The following is a 21,052-nucleotide window of genomic DNA, read 5'->3' on the forward strand; positions in this document are numbered from 1 at the left end:
TATAAATGCTTTGTCCTTGAGCTACACCCACAACCAAAGGAAGCAGGGCTTTGAGAATCACATTATATAGTTTACACTGACAGAGTGTTTTTTTGTTAGTAAAAGTGAAATGTCTCCTGCACTTGGTAAAGCTGCACATTGTAAAATGCCAGAAAGAAGAGGCACTAAAGGCAGAACATCACACAAACCCAAAATCATTGGAAGACATTTTACTAGTTTGGAAATGGCACAAGGACACAAAATGCTGAATGCAGGATGTGTTCCTTTTTCCAGGGACAACATGCAAAGAACTAAGCAAGACAGGTCTAGAAAGGGCTATAGATGCTTGGCACTTTATTGTCCCCCAACAGAAGGGGGAAAAATGACCATTTATTTATCCCCCTTTACCTCCTGGAGTATTTTCTACATTTTTTGAGTTTCACAAACTTATGAAAGGAAAATATCAGCTCCAGGAGTTTGAAGATTCTCTCAGGGTTTCATCGACTGATATGGATTAAGACAAAAATATCACATCAAAGCCACGATGCCCTACAGTTGCTGCAGAAGCAAAGACTGTGATCTCCATACCTCAGCTCACGCTTTTAGAGGCTTGGGATTAAAGACAGGGTTTGGGCTTTTCACGTCAGCAACCCTCAACAACACCTGGTAAGACAGTTTCAAACTCACCTCCCTGTCGAGTCCAGCAGCCACGGTGACAATGTCTCCTGTCTCGCTGTTAATAGTGAACATGTTTTGTGAGGGGCTCTGTGGGGTCTGGGTGACGATGCGGTACCTCACCATCCCGTTGGCCGTGGTGCCGTCGTCTGCGTCGTTCGCCGTCACCGTCATCACGTAGGTCCCTGGGAACAAGAGGAGAGGAATGATCGGTGTTATCTCATTGCAGAGCAGATTGTGGTCCCATTGACCTGGGGTCATGCATTTTGTTCAGAAATGCTATGGAATAGACATCCCACTTCAATCCAGCCAGCCAGGCAAGGCGAGGATTATGGAAATAGCAACACTGCTGAGACAGATGATCTGGAAGGATGCTGATTACACATAACTGGTAGACAGAGAGAAGTCATGTGAGGGTATCTATGATTAACTTCTAATTCTTTCAGTGATTGTAAGTTTTAGGGCAGCATTTTTTGTCCTGCAATTTCACAGATTCTCACAGGAGATTTTTTTTTCCATCCAATCACTGCATTCACATGCATTCAGAAGTACAGTTTAATACTGGAAAGCCCATCAGACTTCTCAGCAGTTTCAGAAGGACACTATCAACATGCCCATGCCCAGTGTAGGGAGCAACTGCCTGCTGCTTCCAGTTCTTGGAGAAACATCCACCTTTCTAGTCCCTCCTGGATTAAAAAATCCATTTCTGCAGAGCAAATACAACAGCTGCTGCCCAGCAGGACAGAAAATCAATGATTTGGTATGTGTGGCCAGTGATGTATTGAATTGTTGGTTTGTTTCTTGCTAATCATCAGTATCTTCATTTGCCTTGCAAAAAACAATCCCTACTTTCTCGATACTGTCGGGAGTGCACTGATGCACTGACAGGCTCATTAGCACTGGAGTTTGGCAGCAGGGTGTTTTGCTAAAGTGGGAAATTATCATTATGAGGGTAAAAGATGTTACTTGATTGGATGAACTCCTGCAGCTGCATGGTCCTGTGACCCCCCAGAGTTTGTAGGGCCCAGCTTTACACTTGTTATACTGGTAGGAGGGAATGAGTAGCAGGGCAGGCACACACTGCTCACACAAGGCAATCTGCAACGGTGGATGAATCTAATGATATGAGACCTGAGAGGAGGAGTGGGAGGCAAAGAGAGACAGCGAAACCAGACATAACCTCATTTTGTGATCACCAAACCCAACAGCATCCAGGAAAAGAGGGAAGGTGCAGCTCCAACAGTGTGCATTTGGGAACTCTGAGCCAACGGATCAACTTATGAGCCTGCCATGCTGGAGAGATGCAATGTGGTCCCAGCAAGAACCTGAGCTGACATAAGATGGAGCCACACATGGCTTTACAAAAAGGGCTGAGTTTGTTCTTCTCTCTGGCTTAGATGTGAGCCACTGGCAGACCTGAGGACATGTGGCCACATCAGCATCATGCCCTGTCTCCTCTGGTACGCCCAGGTCCCCAGCCTGGTCACACTAGGAGCTACCACACTCCCAGTTCAGGAATACCAGAGAGCTGGAGAGCTTGCATCTGTTTGCAAAAGACTTTAAAAGTACCCTGTGCTCTAAATGGGCAGATCTAGAAATGGCTGCAGCATTTTGTACCTTAGCCAAGTGTCTTCAAGCCACTCAACACATAGGAAATCCCCCCAGGGACCTTTCCCAACTCTGGGAAACCAACGTTTCTCAGTATTAGCAAGAAGTTTGTATTTTTGCACTTGTGTGTGAAGTGCTTTGCTGATCTTCCATCTGCCTCAATCAGGCTCTTTTTGTTCTCGGTGGTGATACATATATTCCTGTGAGTTTTCTTAGTTCAATAAGAATTATAGATTGAAAAATAAATGAATGTGTAAAGCAAATCTTAATGATGAATACATTCCTGTTTTTCTGCAATAATCCTGATTCACATTTGTGAAATGAAAACAAACTATTCAACAGCTTTAACATTCTCCCGATCAATAAACTTCAGAAGACGGAAGAAACACTGAATTGAAACAAGGCTGTGCAAGCAACAAATTTTCTCTATTTTCTCTACAAGCATTCGTTTTTTGCTCTTTTGCAAAACCAGTTATCACTAGACAGCTGATACAAATAATGAAACCAACCCTTAGATAACTACAGGGAAAATGTACGGGAGAAATTTAAATAGGAAATATGCTGAATGAGATGTTTGATTTGGAATTTATGTTATCTTAATGCATTCAATACTGAAAATATCTCTGAACAGAATGTCAAAACCTAGGGCTAATGAAAACAGAAGCGGAAGAGGAAAACAGGATCTATTTTAGGACGTGTGCAGTCTGAGGATGTATTCCAAACAGGTGGTATTTCATGATGCGCTTCTAGCTCAAATAACCAGCTTTGAAAGTCATTTGGACTTCCAGGTTTAGACAAGGGTGCCCCACAATTGTGGTCCCTCCTCATGTGGGATGTCTCAGACTGTACTGTAGATTCCAAAACTAACCAGCACACATGTGAGATGGTGGGTTCCCAACTCGGTAGGGGAACCTGCCGGGCTGCAACTGTGGAAGGAGGGGGTGGGGGACAGCAGCTATACCATGGATGGAGAGCACAAAAGGTCTCCTTCACTCCTTTCCTGACCTTTTGGCTTCTTTCCTGCAGTGTAGCACTGGACTGAACGTATCTGCTCTAGCAAAAAAGGATTATTTCAACAGCATTTGACCTACATCTCCATAAAGGGAGATGGGACTGGACAAATGTCTCTAAAGTCATGAACTGAGCACCATGGAGCTGTATTTCAAGAGGCAATCTGCTCCCTATCTCCTATCTTTAATTTCGATTATGAAACCCAGCCACAGAGAAAATAAAGAGAGGAACTTGGCATTAATTACTATCTTGTAACTTAATAAAATGCCCTCTGCAAAGGGCCCTGTGTGGCTGCAGCACTTTGCAGCACATGATGGAGTTGCAGCAGCCGCTTCCTTTCTGGCTCTCCCTGGGGCTGCCTGTCTGACCACAGTCTGCTGTAAACTGGCTGCAAATTGCTTCTCCCTCTCCACAGTCTGGACAGTGGCTGGTATCTCCTCTCCCTTTCCTGTGTACACACTTTTCCCACCTGGCAGTGTTGACTGACAGCATCCCCTGTTCCCCGTGCTGAGGGCACCATCCCTAGGGACAGCTCCCGAGGGATCAGCTGGGGTAACCTACACCACTGCCTATGTTCCACTGGTTTGCTTTGCATTTAGCCTGTCTTTAAGAAAGATGTATCCTCCAGATACCTGCGTGCTGCAGTGAATGACATAAACATAGATCTGTGCACAAGAGTATTCAGCAGAACGATGTGGATATACACAGATAAAGTGTCTAACATCCTCTGCGTGCTGTATAAACTCCTGCACTATACTCAGATGGTTGGTGATGATTTACCTGCAATAAAAGTAAATAATGTCATGCTTCAATGTCCTTTGCATGGAGATACATCTTCATGTAGTTTATATTAAAATAAAGGCAATATATCCCCATATCCAGCCCCTCATACCACACAGTTTTGGCAAATATACAGTGGCAGAGAGAACAGCTCTAATGCACTCAAGGATTGAAGCTGGTATTGTTTGGGTTTAAGTGAGGAAGCACTGATTACCCAATCTGGCCCATGGGTTGTGTGTGTTTTGTGGAAATCAATGTATTAACCACACCATATTTACAGCCCTATATCCTACCCAAACAGAGATAGTAGTTTGTAGTAGCAGTTACTACAGACCAGAAACACTGAGCAAACTCCTCCAAGTCACACTCAGGACCCCCAAACTGGACTGTGCCAATTCTGCATCAGACCTGCTGGTGGTGATGAAGCTACAAGAGTAGGTTAAACGAGTGTAAACAGGACAAGAGGGACTTTAGGCTTTCAGTGTCTGAGAAAAGCATCACTTTTATTTTTTCTGCTCTTCAGGGCTTGCTCTCGAGCACACCGACAATATTAAACGAATGCGTGAAGTGCCAAATTCAGAAATTTGCCCCAGCCTGTGCAGTGTATCACAGGATGAATACCCTGTGCAGATACAACAGACATATATCTGATATAACCGCATTAAACTACACACCTTGCCTAACTCAGGTATGTAACCTGCTGAAAGAAAACCATTTCTCATCATATAAGGCACATGGTATGTTAAATAAAATACCAAACCTAGTACATCATGTCAATATCAAATCAAATTTGCTGCATGTTGAACAGCTCTTCCGAGCAGCAGATTGAATTACCATGCACAGCTAGTGATGACAAGATTACTGTGCATTAGCCTTCATTAACTAATGTGCAGAATCCATATATCACCTGAGTTAAAATTAATGGATGGCATGACGAAGGAGATCTATCAATAAAAGGCAAGACCTCCAGAATCTGTAACTTCCCAATGCATTCCCTTTGATTCTCCCAGAGACCATAACCTCCCAGATGTTATTTTGTCAAATGAGATGGTTTTGTTTCTAACCATGGATAAGACATGTGAGAGAAATGCTTGAAAGCAACCCTTATGGAAAATATTCCCATTGGATTAATTAAGGTTTCCACAGGATAGGCAAAAAAATGCCTTACAGAAGCTGGGAGGATGGAAGCAAAGGGAGATAATTTATATCTGTATATTCAGTTTTGTTTGTCAATTTTAAAATGAATTGCATCTCCTTGAAAAGAATACAAAGAGATTTTGCTAGGTTCACCATATCTCATTCCATCTGTACACGTTAAGGAAAAAGAAAAGCAAAACAAGAGAGATAGCTGCCCTGAGCATGTGTAAGCAGATAAGCACAGTCATAAACAAATGTCGCCCCCCAAATCACTGTGGAATCTGAGAATCAGCTCAGTTCTTTGTAGCTCGGACAATCTCAAAGCATCCTGAGGGCTGCTAATTCCCCTCACGTTGTCTGCAATCTCTGCTCTCCCATCTATGCAACCTCATTTCTCCATAAAGATGGAGCTTTCAAGAGTTTAAGGCACACAAACAATATTTTGGCGCAGTTGTGCTCCCAAAGTCTTTGTTACAATTGCTTTACAATTACCATTTTTCTAAGCTGGTTTGATATCCATTAGTTAGATTTAATGCATGTTAAAATAAAGAGCTAATGGGCACTTTTCAGGAAGCCAACAAAAAAGAAAAATAAAAACTCCTTTCATTCTGCCCTTTATCCCACAAGTCACTGCAAAAACACATATTCCTCTCTGTCTTCTCCTATGATATAAACAGAAAACGCTAAAACTTCACCCAGTTTTTACTGATAATGCTTTTTCTCTATCCAGCTTTATCTCACAGTTTATGTTTTTAAATGGCTGGTAAATGGCTGCAGAATCATTAAAGGTTGGTTAACCTTCTCAGTCTAATTTTGACCTACAAGATACTTAATTTAATCATTCCCCATAGAAAAGGACGGAATCATTATGTGCAGACATGTGGTGATGGCCATATTACATTAGATCTTCATTAACCCAAGTTAATAATGGCTTTGTACTAATGGAAACTTCCCCTTACTCCTCATTTTTTCCCCCCAAATTGGAAAGCTCACTTAGTGAAATCCTCTGCATCTGATGCTAGACAGAGAAGACAATAAGAGTTGTTGTGGGAAGATTAAATACTGAAGAACAGTGCAAAATTTACAACATTTCCTAAACCCAAAATTTTCCACTCAGAATAGTTTCCTGATATTAGTTTCCTTCTCCACAGAGGATGGGAATCTCATGCTTCTAACTCATGGCAGGCACGCTTCAGCCTTTAGGTGATTTCACTCATTGCAAGGAGGTCTCGGGGACAGAAGGACACACTAGAAAAGTAAAGGCATCAAAACCAAGTTCCAGTGACAAGTATAATGGGATCCTGAATAAGTCCTCAGAGTACAACTGAACTTGCTGTAGTGTTAAAGACTAAAGCATTTCATCTAACAAACCTGCACCCTCAAGTCAAAAAAATTTAATGTATTCAATGGGTGATGTGAAACAATTTCACACACTCATTGTTAAGGGTTTCAAATGAAATTGGGTAGCTGACCCAGCAATGGTACTGAGTGGAGTCACAGAGGTGAACAGGAACATGAACAAGACATCAAGATGACAGAAGTGAGTGCGAGTACTGCAGATGTAATAAATTGCAAATGTACTTAAATTAAACTGCATCTCACATGCTCTGGATAAAAAACTAAATAGAAGCAGCACTTCCCTTCCGAATGATATTCCTTCCATCATAACTGATAGCTACTGTCATTCTCTTCAACGTAATTTTTGTAATCATTGGCAAATTTTGACCTTTCAAGCAGCTAACCTAATTCATAACGGATGTCACTTCCTAATTAGCAGAGACATTGGATTCTCAGCTTCAGACAGGGCAAGAGCCAACTTAATGAGAATAAAGAGAGCAAGCAGGTCTGGAGAGACAACAGAGAGAGATGAAGACACTGCTGTCGCCCAGAACGGAAATAAGACCTCCTTACTGTTAAAAATGGAATAAATACCTCCGGAGAGCCAACGAGCTGCACTGACTGCAGCACACACATGGCCCTTGCCAGATCTGAAGATCACTCCCCTCCAGCAGCCTGCAGCCTACTGAGACCCACTTACCCAAGAGAAATCCCACCAGTCTAACATCAGGATGGGCAAAAACGCATCCAGCCTCTGAGCAAATGGTTCTGGCTGCATAAATTCATGAGGTGCAGCTTGGCTGAGTTCCTGCACATGAATCCTCTCGATTTCCAGGGCTAATTCAAGGAAGGGGGAAAGCATGACTACTTAGGACAAATATCCTGAACATTCCCACTGAATTGTGTGAACAGCACAGCCAGGTTTCATGCTGAACTGAAGGCACGTGTGACTCCAGACAAAATGCAGTCCCAGCTGCACAGAACCTGACACTGAACACATCCTCCACAAGGCTTCAATCCAATCCCTGAATTTTGACACTGTAAGGTAATACAATAGAATATAAAGTGGTGTAATATAATATAAACATTATTATGTATATCATACTATGCTATTTGTAGTTAAAAGGAGGCAGAGAATAGACTATTACAGTGTTCAGTTGTAACTCCCTCCTAGAGTGGTCTCAGACCATGATTTCCCTATTTTTCTCCTTTCGATCAACTTGGCCATGTTTTTTTTTTAGAGGGAAAACCCACAAGTCTGGGGATTTGCATTTTTTTCTCACACTCCTATAATTCACCTCCTTTCTCTTGGGACTGGATGCTTCTGAAAAGGAAATTAAGAGCACAGATTTCATAACCAGTCACCTCGAAAGAAAATGGAAAGCACTACCATGTGAGTCTGCAGAAAAACAATTTCTTATCTTTAAATTGTGCTCTGCTGAGCAAAAGAACTTGAAAAAGAATATTATATATCCTAAATTTGTGTGTAATGTGTGAGAGAATGGAATCAGGTTGGACAAAGCCATTTTTAATAGCATATAAAGTGCAAGAGTAAGATCAGCACCTGCCCAGAGTGCAGAAGATGGCACTGCCATCAATGAATACATTCAATCTTGGGATGGATCCAGAAGTAATGCATCTAACCTGTGAAGAGCTCTGGGATGAATGGAAAAATCTGTTGAGTCCTACTCTGCCCCTCTGGAATATTTTACCTGTGCACGATCGCTCTGACACATTCAGCATTTGCATTATTTTAGCTTTTAGTGCTAAAAACCAGAACATGTGGCAGCCCCATCCATGAACCTCCAGGTCCAAGGTGCTCTCTTGAACTAGGACCTTCCTAAATGAAGAGTCTAAAATTAACTTCCCTCCAAGCTGGAAAAAACATATTGAATATTTTGACTATGAGCAGCACTATGGCATTTTTGGAATGGGTTGCAGTGGCAGGAAGAGGGATTCACTCCGTGTCCTATTAATTTTTAAAAATGAAACATCTTCTCTTCAGATCTCAGGCCCTGCCACCCAGCAACAACTGCTCTGTTCCTTCACTGAACAAACAACCTGCAGCACACCCGGCATCTCTTTGTGAATTACACTGTCAGGTTGGAGAAGAGGAACAAGCCAGAACTGCAGAATCCAAATTCTCCCCATGAATATATATACGAATGCAACTATATGCCTTAAAAGATTAACTTCACAAACCTTAAATTGCAGTTTAATTTGAAAACTAATTCAGCCTCATAATTGGCTTTCTGTTCAAATCACTGAGGCTAAAGATTTAAATTCTTAATATTCAGATGACTTTCGAGTTTCTGGCCCCATCTGTGCATCAGTCCATGGTGTTAATCTCTGAGGGAATCTCTGCTGGCATAGAAATAAAATAAACAAACTGGGACACCAGTAGAATAATCAGCTTTTAAAATCCTTAGGTTTTTTTTATATACTGCTTATTTTTCATGAGATTTCTTTAACTCAATTTGCCACATATAGATTTGGCTCCCAGCTATTTCATTTTTCACGTGGCATGTTATCAACAATTATTCTATCAGAGTTCCATGGACTCAGGAGGACATGGAGAAATTTTAAATTACAACATTTAACATTTCTCAGGTAAGAAATACTAATATTCCTTTATTTTGGAGGACTCTCTATACTCAGCACTCTTTCACACCACTCCCAAGGAAGGTGGTAGGAATTAACTATCCTACAGAACTCCAGGAGAATGAAGGGGCTGGAGTTTAAAAGAAGTCACTTGGACTTGTGCTGTTGACTTGAAAGGGACGAAGATGTATTCAGAGAGTTAGTGAAGTGGAAAGGATGAATGGGAATGGAAAAGGCCAGTCTGACAAGAACAAATTGTTTTGGAGAGATGAGTTAATTTTTGACAATCTTTCTGTTAAAACAAAATAGATACAACCCAGAGCAAAGCACTCAAGCCGCTGCAGAGCATTTCACATTGACCTTTTCAGAACTGAAAGCTTCAGTTAAGTAAGACATCCACATCCTTCCGTGAGGAAGGGTTTGCGGTGGTTATAGCAAAACTAAGCTTCTGCAGAGATGGAAATAATCTTTCTCCATCACACTGTTGTTTTGTGATTAAATTCCCTTTCTTCTTTTATATTTAAGCATTTTCATGCTATCTTATTGAGCAATTTTTTTCCGGAGACTGTAGAGTTTCTCCTGAAAGAGGCCTCCCCAAGGACATTGCTGGGATCCCGCACTGGCCGGCAGTACAAGTTCAGGGGCTGTGCTCACAGCAGGCAGCAACTGGTGCTGTACAGGGTGGAATATCCCACTCCAAGCCCCAGGTCCTTCCTGCTGTAAGGAGCTGGTGTGATGCAGCTTGGAAATGTAGGCTTGGAAAAGGCAGCAGAATCCTCGCAGGGCAGGGAGTGCTGGGCAGCCGAGCTCTGCAACCTGTCCCGCTTTGTCAGTGCTTGAAAGGCAACGCGCAGCTCTGGGAGAGCTCTGCTGATTAAGGCTGCCAGAGGGAGCAGGGGAATTTCAGCTCCAGCTTGCAGCTGCATTTTTAAAACTTGGCTGTGTTCTTCACATAGAGGCAAAGTTCAAAGAGGCAGAACATTATTCAACATGAGTAAAACATGGTCTTTTAAGATACACTTTCAAACAGTGGCGCGTTAAATCAAAACAACTCGTGAAGGGGGAGAGTGAGGAAGAAAGATGGTGCTGTGGAAAAGGAAATCCTGCATCACTACTCCTGTTCTGCATTTTTGGAAGGGCCTGCATTTACACATTTCAATTGCCCAGCTACTTGACCTGAGGCTAGATAAGCTAGAAATGCATTAAACTGTTTTTCCAGAGAGTATCAGAAAAGGAAAGATGCAATTCAGTTTAAGAGCCAGCACATCTGAGGGTGTCCAGGGGGCCAGTTCTCACTACAGAGAACTTCACCAAGAGTGAGCTCCTAATTTCAAGAACACTATGCTACGGCTCAAGACAGCATTTCAATTAAGTTATTATAATCTTAACCAGCAACAACAACCTATTATAATTAATAATACTTGATGATTTCTTTTCTATTCCCGTCAAGGGTTGCTTCAAGGTGACTCACAGAGAGCACGCTCCTCAGGAACCCAGGCTGAGTGCTCTGCAGGCTGGGAAGCCCCTTCACTTAAACCCCATCAGACTGTCTAATGAGTCTCTTCACATTGCTGCCAATTTTTCCAGCTCCTGGACAATTCTGTACATCTGTATTCCAGCCTAAAGCAAATGTGCTTCTGTGGGAGGCTGAGTGCCCAGCAGTGTCACACCGTGCCGCAGGCTGGAGCCTCCTTCTGCATTCCTGTTTCCTTGGTTCACTCTACCCTCCTCTGGCTTGTTCACTGTTGAGTCAGTAGGTCACATCTTACTTGGCCACCCTCCATGCCCTGCCCTGGCCTGGCACAAACTGCGGCTCCCTGCCAGGCTCAGAGATGAGGCCCCGCACTCTGTTCCAGGTCACCACATCCCAGCCCCAAGCGGGGACCAGGCTGCGCTTGGTGGCACAGGATCCTGCTGAGGGACAGCCCTGCCTGCTGTGCACACACAGCCCTGCCTTTGCTCCACCCTGGACCCCAGGAGTGCTGGGACAGCACCACAAGGTCCTTTCGTGCTCACCGCAACGGGATCTGCTCAATTGATCCTGCTGAAGCCTTACCCAGGGCTTTCCCCACCGCTCAAGGTCACGGTGCCCTGCTCAGCCTCTTCTCAACAGCACATTTTTGATGGTCTTGCTCTGCAAAATTTCCATTGGTAGAGCTCGAGCTCCATATGTCCTTTTTTATCTGGGTTTTTTTTTTATTAAATCTGGGCAAGATTCCGACTGACTTCAAACAGCCATTGGCTGCTCATTCTAGCTGCCCTCAGAGTCAGCTTTATTTGGGATACTCTAATATTTTTCTCATTAGAGGTGTGCAAAATTATTAAGAACATTGCAGATACTGTCATAATCAAGTAATCCTGCATTTCTAATCACAGCCATTATAAATGGGCATATGGAAGATGTGAGAAATAACAATTGCACAGGATATCCAGGGAAGCATTTTCAGTCCTCAGGCATAGTTCAGCAGCACCAAGCAGAGAAAAATGAATGCTGAACTCCGGTAACATATAACAAGATTTTTTAGTTTGCTTGAAGCATGGATATTCACACATATGCAGATATTTTTATAGATGCATATACATATCTAACTTACTGTTGAATCAGTACTGAACACATTTTGCTGTTACCTCAAAGAATATGCAGTGTCTTTCATTTGTCAACCGCTGCCAGAAATAATCATGAATTCCGGTCACATATTTCTCCTCTTGCAATGGCTGGTGTGGTACCTCCTTAGTTGTTATAATATTCTGAGGCATCTTGAATTATAAAAAAGTTCCTAAATCTTTGCAAGATCTACCCTTAGCTAAATACACGCTTGTCTCTGCACAAAAGAGGGACACACAACTCTGAAGCAAAGGAGGAGTATGCAGATATTCCCTTTAACTCCATGACCTCTCTATCACTTTCTCAAAGGCACAAGATCATGTTTCTTGCCAAGCACATGGAATGAGGGCCTCCGATACCCAAATTCCTAGGAGGCTCTACAAAAGCAAGGAAGAGAAATTCAATACTAAAATAAACCTTTAAAAGAATACCGATTAAACAGGAAAGAGAGAAAAAACCCCCCCCGACAAATACATCAAAGACAAATGTAATTGCTTTTGAATAAAAACAGATTGCTTTCTACCTTCCTGCCTTAAAGGCAAGCACTCCAGCCTGGGATAGAGAATACCAAAACTCACTGCTAGAAGCAGAGGCACGAGTATTTTATAGGCAAAATTATCCTTTTCTGATTTAATAGCTCAAAGGCTTATCTGGATTTCAGAGAAGAAGAGGATGCAATTTGCTCCTTCTTTGACAGATGAACAGAGCTAGTTAAAACATTTGGGAACACTTTGAATATTGATCTGTCCTCAAATAAGATGTAAGAAATTTGATTTGCTATGGAAATGTTGTATCAATCTTCAAACCTTGATATGCCCCAAAGTGGCCTTCAAATGAAAGCTGGAAAAAAAATCCGGGAAGATGCCATTAGAGCCGTCAGCTCAGGGACTTCTCACGTTCCCTCCTCCAAACAGGCCCGGGATCAGGACTTTGAAGCTGGGACATCACTACCAAAAGGAATCAGGAAGGGAGCTGTACCTATTCTTTGCTCAGGAATAATGTCACGTTCTCTCCCCACCACGTGTCCCCCACAGCTGCCCATCCCTCACAGTGCTGGAAGACAATCAATCACGACTGTGAATCACCTTGTTAAAAACAGTGCCCACCGGAGACTTCCCTGTCACACCTCTGGCAGCAGAGCTGCCGTGATAAATGTTTACTGACACAAACCAAAGTCACGGGGTATTTCACCCCTCAGCTGGCAAACAACTGAGGAGAGAATCAAGGAAAAATCTCCCTCTGATTTCAGACTTCCAATTGTACTGGTGATACAGAACAGTTTATGTTCAAAGAATGGAAAGACTCATTTTAGTTACGCTCAGCAGTGAGCTAAACCAACCCTGCTCCCATATTGGAAACTGCAGAGTTACATCACACTTAAATAACAAATCAACAATAGAGTTAGAAACAGACTATTAAAGACCTTTACAGCTCTGTTTTTTCCAAGCATATAAATGTGCTCATGTAAAAGTCATCACTTTTCCCTATACTGCTTACATCCTCACTCATTTTTCACCCACAAATTTTCTGAAATTCTACCTCAGGTTTTTCCCCATTTTACCCTCTGTTAGAAAAATCTGTGGGACAGAGGATGAGTCTGCGATTTCAGTGGGAATACTCCCGCTTCTGCAGGTTTGCATCAGGACCCAAGTAACAAAGTGTTTTCTTGAGACAGAGCCTTTGGAGTCTGACTGGATGCCAGATATTGAACTGGCAAATGACTGAATTAAATATCAAGGAGGAGGATATTGAGCATTTGAGACACAGGGTCAGTGAAAGGCCACTGCCAGACTGGCTTTCAGTGCTCTGTAATTAGCATAACAGCCCTGTATGTGTGCAATGAGTGTATGAGAATGGCGCTACAGAGCATTACTCTGCAAAACTGCTGCTTTTACAAATTTCACAGCCAGGAAGGGACCACCAGGATCCAGGTTCCCTCCAGCCCAAGTCTGCACTTTCTCTTCATCCAGAAAAAGAGACACCAGATTGTTCTCACCTCCATCAGTCTTCCAGTAAGAGCAGCAAGAGCAAACCTCTCCCTCATCCCCTGTGTTCCCAACAGAGGCCAAGCCACCACACCAGATGAATGGCTGAAAACCTGTGAAACTTGGGGACTTTTTTTCAACTGTACCTGGTTTGGAGCCTTCATCAACAGATCCATTATAGACTTGGTTGATGAACTCTGGCCTGTTGTCATTCATATCAATCACATAGATGTAAAGGTCAATAGGATTCTCCACCTTGTTTCCATTCATATCCACCGCATGAGCCCGGAGCTGGGAATAAGCACAATGAAAGCACAATATCAGCAACTGGATTTGTTGCAGAATGAGAGACTGTTTTGCAAGGATTGACTTCACATCACAAATACTTTCTCAAAATTGAATGGAGCCAGTATCTGGCTCAATTCCAGGAGAAAGCTCTGACATGGTTTCCATCTACACTCCACTCACAGACAGTTTTTCAGAGCTTAATATAATAACAAAATAATGTTTTAAAACAGTGATTGTCAGTGGAAACACTTTAACTGTGGTGTAGTGATACTATCTCCTTCACAGCTCACAGACCACTCTATTTTAATTTTTAAGACATATTGAACCTTGTCTGACGATCTGAAAAGCAAATTTTTGCTTAGTTCCAAATAAAGTGAGGAAATGTTTTTGAGTGAGAAGTTTCTTATGAGAACCTGCAGCCTTTCACACCCATACTAAGAGGGATTTATAAGTGAAGAGATTTCAGGATGACATTAGCAATGTTTATTCTTTGTTTAATCATGGTCTCCAGGAACAGCAACAGCTACCAACCCCATTGCTCTGCACACTAAAAGACATTTAAAAAGTCCCTTTTCTTCAAATAATGGGAGCCCCCATGGCACTAAGAATGAAATTTCCTTAGGCTTGAATAAAATATCCAGTGCTGAGGCATTTCAATAACCAGAGCCACAGGGCTAAGCCCTCAGTTAAACTGGAACTGCAGCTTCATCTTATTAGCAATAACCATCAGTAATAATGCCCAGAAACAAGAGCATCTGTTTTCCGAACAAAAGAGACAGATACAGATACAGCATGTCAAAATGAGTAATTAATAAAACAAAGCAATCAACAATAGTCTGGAACAATCAGTAACCAGGTGAAAAAAATGGATAGCTTTCTCATTAAAGGGAACAGATGGCTACTCTAAATGGTGTGTGGCTGAACGTGCTGCCGATGTCGGCTCCAGGAGAACTCCTGACAGCGAGGGAAGAGCTGCACCGCCCTTGAGCACGGCTGCCAGCGGGGAGGCATTGGCTGGTTGGGAGTGCTGCAGATTTTGGCCATCATCCCTCTTCATTTCAGCCCCTGTGAGCACTGCTGAACCTCCACCCTGCCACGGGAGCCGGGGACAGCACTCAGGATGGCCGTGTGACATCCCATGGGGCTGCTGGGCGGAGGAACCAAGGCTTCAGAGGACATCAGAATCACACAATGGGCTGGGCTGGAAAGGACATTAAAGCTCATCTAGTTCCACCCCTCTGTCACAGGCAGGGACTCTAGAGCAGGTTGCTCCAAGCTCCATCCAACCTGTCCTTGAACACTTGCAGGGATGGGGCAGTCACAGCTTCCCTGGGTAGCTTGTTTGTGCCAGGGCTGGCTGGGAGAGCGGGGTTGAAGGACAGGGAACACACCTTCTGGTGCCGTCCAGAGAGATGGAGGCCTCTGGTCGCTCCTAGCAGTTCCCTACACCATTGGGCTGCTGCTGGGAGTCAGAGCTGACATGCCAGGGAGGTCTCCAGCTCCTCTGATGCATGACAAATAAATGTGCTAATTGCATTAGCACTGGTTCCTGTCTTTCACTCTTGCTGTGCTGGTGATTGATGCAACTTTCCCCTTCATGTATGGTGCTCAGAAGTCCAGAGCTTAACAAAAATAACTGCACACCATTAAGATAGGCTGGATTAACAATTAATCAAGCAAAGAGAACAAACTGCCACGTGAAATGAGCTGGGAGAAAAACATTTTTTTTTTAAAAGGAAGTTAAGCAGCACGTTTTCTTTAAAGCCTGAAGAAGTCCAGCTTTGCTTTCAATATAGGATGTACCATTTGTATTTCATGACTTGCAATGCTCTTAATATCTGCATTTCTTTCCTGCATAGGAACTGCCTTGGCTCCCACCTGTTGAGCTATCCTTCATCATGTCAGATGGAGCAATTCAATAACTTTACAGTCAGAGGTCAGACTGTCTTTGAAAAAAAGTAATTCGGAGCTAAAATTAAAGTTATTATCTTCAAACTGAGGCAGCATTGGGCTCTCTCTTACAGCATTTCCAGCAGCGGAAATGGTTCCATTCAGAGATAAAGCAGAGAGCAAAGCTGGTATCTCCCCCCTCAGATCTGACTCTCCCCCTGCAAATTTTTAATTACATTTGATAGCTTTTGTTTGAAATCTCCAGGAGTAAGGGATTTCTCAGCAATGCACATCTATCTGCTTGTTGCACTCACTGAGCACATGTACCCATCAGCGCGTTACTGCCTGCACTCAAGGCAAAAACAATTCAACAAGCAAGACTGCAGGAATCTCATCAAACCTGTGGTGACATGCTCAAGTGTCACCCCTGTCCTGAGCCCAACACCAACACTAGGCTGAGCTATGGGAGGCAGGGCAGTGCTGGGCACACTGGTGTGGTCACTGGTGTCCTGACTCACAGCATCTGGGGTTCCAGGAGGATGGCATCCTCTCTCCTGGCTCCTTTTTTTGGCCTGGCTTCAGTGAACATTTCTACTTTTTTCCTTTAGTGCTCGTTTGCATTTATGTGAACAACTCTCATGTGCCAACCCCTCCATATCTTCCACAACACGTTGCTTCTCTGTGGTCAGTGCCAGCCATGGCTGAGGGAGAAGGGAGTCCGGAGTCAGAGGGTTGAATTTCAACTCAGCTCAATGGCAGCTCTTGTTAAAAAACATTCCTTGTTAAGAGACAATTCCTCATTAGAGACCATCCTCAGCAGAGAGAGCCAAGGAAGGAGGAACTCCAGGGGGGCAATCTGTCTGCTGGGAAACTAGCTGGGTCTCTAAGGCAGATCTATACTACATTTCCCTTCCTTAATTCATCTTCTCCCTTGTTCTCTTGTCCTACTTTTGGTATTCATGAAGCATTCTCAAGCTGGACAACACACTTTGTTCTGGAGTCATTCTTCAGTTGCTGAGATGGGGCTCATTTCTGCAAGGCACAGTCTGAGTCCATGTGGTGCTCCGTGGCTCAGACTGCCATCTGTGCCCACCTGTGACCAAGCCACCTCTGCCACCCCTATTTTGGTGGTAGAGTGATGGAGGGGATGAAAAGCAGATGCATGGGAGCGCTGTGTAACACTGGGTAAGAAACAAAAGTGATGGTTGAGCTCTGTCAGACACACACATCATTTTGAGCTGGAAAACACATCAGTGAAAGGTCAGTGAGCATCACCTGGGCCGCAGGACGCATGCCAGACATGGGGCACGCACAAGGATTCAAATGGGAGCTGGTGGGTGGCTTAAGAGACAGTTAAGAAACATTTATAAAGTTATTTTGAAATATTTACATTTTCCCCAAGAGGGAGAACATGACAGGAGTGAAGAAGGAATAAAATCAAATGAAATACCTTGCAAAGGATTCTGAAAAATTAATACATGTAGCCAACTAATCTCTAGCTGATGCATCACTCTGCTGTACCAGCCAAGGAGCTGGCTCGATATTCTTTAACAAATATTGCTTAAAAGTATGACAATTATTGCTATCATATTCAGCAGCAGCTACCACAGGTCTCTGAGGTTTTCCTACTGACAGTTTCCAGTGTAAATGTAGCTGTTGGCATACAAATGATTTGGTATCATGATTATTGATTACACTGGAGGCTGGTGGTATCTGAAGGTAGTTAGTCAAAGTCAACACAGTGAATTGTGTTAAATATGAATATTACTTAGGCACTAATACTACTAATACAAATATACATTATCAATCAGTGACAGAGCCTTTAAGCAATAAGCATACAATGTCATGCCTAATTTGTGTGCTCTTAATTGTGATTAAAAGTTCAATTTAGAGCATTGTGCCACAAATGGCTGGCATTACTCAACATGGTTCAAAATACTGGAATTAGCTCTTGCATCCCTTAATTTGTAGTAAAATTGTTTTGTTCCTTTGCATTTAAAACAACTCTTTGTCAGTCTATAACCCACCTGCTCTGCTCCAGCCATTTCTGAGGGAGTATTCCATCAGCCTGATGCTGACAGTGCACACATATGTCTGTAACTGGATTAGAACTTGCTTCAAAGTTTCCCTATAATGCGTATTACTTGAGTATCATAAGCAATGATTACTTACTGACATATTTATGCCGATGTCTTTTGAAAACAGAGCTGGAAAAACATCTTGGAAAACTAATGTATCAATTTTCTATCCTTTGTACTTGCCAGGCCTAACTGCAGCTTAATATGAAACCGGTGTCTGGATCAGAAAAGACATTCAGAGCCACTAATTCTGTCAGCAGCACAAACGGGACTTGGGGAGCACAGTTAAATAAGGCCAAGAGAACCCATGCATATTAAATGTCACTACCTGCTGAAACTTATTTGGCATGCAGTGAACATTTTAAGGGCTGACTGCAAGGGAAGATGCAGCACACACCTGCTGCAGTGAGATGGCAGAGAGATGTGGGGAATGTGTCCCATGGCTGTGTGTCCATCCCATGGCTGTGTGTCCTTTGGCTGCGTGTCCCATGGCACTAATGATGCTGGGGTGGCTCCAGGGCATCACTCAATGCCCCCTGTGCAGCTCCACACCACAACATGGTGTTGGTTAAGTGGCTGCAGAGCCTGTTCCGCTTTTCTCTGCTTGTATTTTCAGCTGACTCTGCGTCTGGGATGCCTGCAAGGTCCCTGGAGAGTTTGTGCTCTGGTTTGGAGTGCAGACAAAAACAGATGAGGCCAAAATGCAGCTGAACTTGTGATCACTGGGAGTGCCAGCACACACAGCACCTGGGCAGGGGCTGTGAGTCCCAGAGGTGCATACATCTCTGCATACCTCAAGCTTGGAATGATCCTCCCTAAAAGTTCACGAATGATCACAAAAACAGGGGAAATTCTGCTGCAGAACTCCTGATCTAATTAGAAAAAATCTGTTTCACCTTAGGGAGCAAGGCAGGTTTCATCAGCAGAATGGCTTGCTGAATGCAGGGAGAGTTAAAACACTAGTATTTTAAAAATGGTAGTCCTGAAGCAATACAGATAATTATGCATAAGAAAATATGTGTTGAAAATGTGGGAGTTAATGAAACAGAACTCTTGATATGTAGCCTCACAAACACTTGCAAATTATTGTTCTTTCTTTTATAATTAGTTTTTAGATTACCTGGGAACAAAAGCAGCAAGGACAACACTCAACAGTGACAGAGATGCTTAAAAGATTTGGTTCTGTTTGGGCCTGCAGAAAACCTGAAGCTGCATAGGAGCAGCAAGGCTGCATCAGACACAGAGCCCATGTCCTGCTGGGTCAGAGGGACCAGGGGTGCCTTGCAGCTCCACTGACATTCTCTACCCCAGCTGAAGAGCAAAGGTACTAATTCAAGCTAAAGGAAACTACAGCAGATGTCAAACCAGTTTAAAGGCAGCCAAGCTCTCCAGTTCAGATCCAAGCCTACACCTCAGTCACTGCTCTTCCAGCACTCACTTCAAACCTGGCTCCATGTTGCCTTTCCTATTGGTTAGGGACTGGGCTCTATGAAGTGGCATAAATTCATTGACTTCTTCAAACCTTCCACCAGCCAAGACTTTGGACTTTATCTTCTGTCTGGAAACTGGCGAATTTTTTTCCAGTTTCCATCATCGTTCATTCCTACTGTAAGCTTTTGCTCCACTGTTTGGGTCATTGCTTTGTGCATGGTGTACTTATAAATGCTTTGTAAATGGTTAGTAAATGAACAACTGATGGTTCAAGAAACCATCAATCCATTGCTACTGAGGCTGAAAGATCTAAAGGTCATTTACAGCCACAACTTAAAATGTTCTCCATCACCTTCTACTGTTCTGCTAACAAAGATTTTTCTATCATTCAGTATTACTGTCTCTAAGGTCTCATAACATACTTATCAGTTATTCTCTCTGTAAAATACATCTTCCTGTAACCTTCAGAGGACGAATATGCTTATTTACATATGGATGCCACTAGTTCAAGCTTTCTGTGAGGAACAGAAAGGGCTAGAAATCCTGTGGTATGTATAAGGCAGACTCATCCCATCACCTTTGACAAGACAAGAATTCAATTTACTGAATTCACCGTGACTGGTAGGTTCAGTTCATTTTTAAGGGGCACAGGGTTTGTTATGATGGAGGACAAAATCTGTTTCATCTCATGTTTTTGACTGAGAGTGTCTGATCGCAGACATCACAGCGGCTCCATCAAAAGTCTTAACTTTTTTATTATTGACTAGACTGTTATAATAACCTGGCACAGCTGAAACAATATCAACAGCGCTGAGATGACACACACTTTATCTCAAATATTTCCTCTCCAAAACAACCTCTCTTCATATTTTCCTAGGCACGACAAACAAAATAATTGTTCTTGTTCACAGAGGATAAAATAATTTTTCTTCAGATCTCCTTCTACCCAGGGGAAATCTCTTTTTCCACCCAACTAAAGAGGTAATCTGTTTTCTTTATCCTTCCACCCCAGCCCAGAAGCTGTGTCAACATGGTTAACTGGATACCTGATAAAGCTGACAGAATGTGCATCTCCGACGGCGCAGTTCGGGATGAGGTGTCAGTGGAAGTGACCCGTGTGCTCCGCTGACATTGGAGCATCCCTGTGAAGGGCTATTACCACGCCAGGAGATGGGGCTAAGGCTGATAGCAATCCATGAAACAACCTTTCACAACCACTCCAGGAGACAACTAAAGCGCAGATGCAGAAAATGTTTGAAATTTTGCCGGGCTATTATGCAAGGGGCAACCGAGTTTTTTAGCACCTTGTGGGACTGGATCTGCTGTGCAATTACATTGGGCAATAAAGAGGCTGGGATTTATATCAAAACATAGCAACCAATTACACTGTGAGCGTTCTGAAGGTAGAGCACTTTATGAACTAGGATAGCACAAGGCACCATCACTTTTGAGTGTAATTAATCTTAATTAATTCCCTGATATTTAATATTAGCCTATATGCGTATTTAAAAACCTATCTGACACACCCCCATCATACTGCCTGAACATCTCCTGGTGAATTAAAGTGAAAAATGACTATAGCAATTACTGCATGTTTAGATGCAGTAATGATTCTTAAATTAGTCATTTCCCAAGACATGCTAATG

The 21,052-nt window shown here is 43.0% G+C and overlaps 1 protein-coding gene across 2 annotated transcripts in view; it reads right to left on the minus strand.

The window, feature by feature from the left end:
- CDH4 (cadherin 4) overlaps positions 1 to 21,052 on the minus strand; it is a 423,758-nt gene that overhangs the window by 77,690 nt on the left and 325,016 nt on the right. For both annotated transcript variants that reach the window (XM_039563524.1, XM_039563525.1), the window contains 2 exons: positions 13,866 to 14,010; positions 667 to 839 (listed from right to left, as the gene is read on the minus strand). In XM_039563524.1, coding sequence (XP_039419458.1) covers positions 667 to 839; positions 13,866 to 14,010 — 318 coding nt within the window. The remainder of the gene's footprint in view (positions 1 to 666; positions 840 to 13,865; positions 14,011 to 21,052) is intronic.

Source organism: Corvus cornix, chromosome 20, assembly GCF_000738735.6.
Source record: "Corvus cornix cornix isolate S_Up_H32 chromosome 20, ASM73873v5, whole genome shotgun sequence".
Lineage (NCBI taxonomy): Eukaryota > Metazoa > Chordata > Aves > Passeriformes > Corvidae > Corvus > Corvus cornix.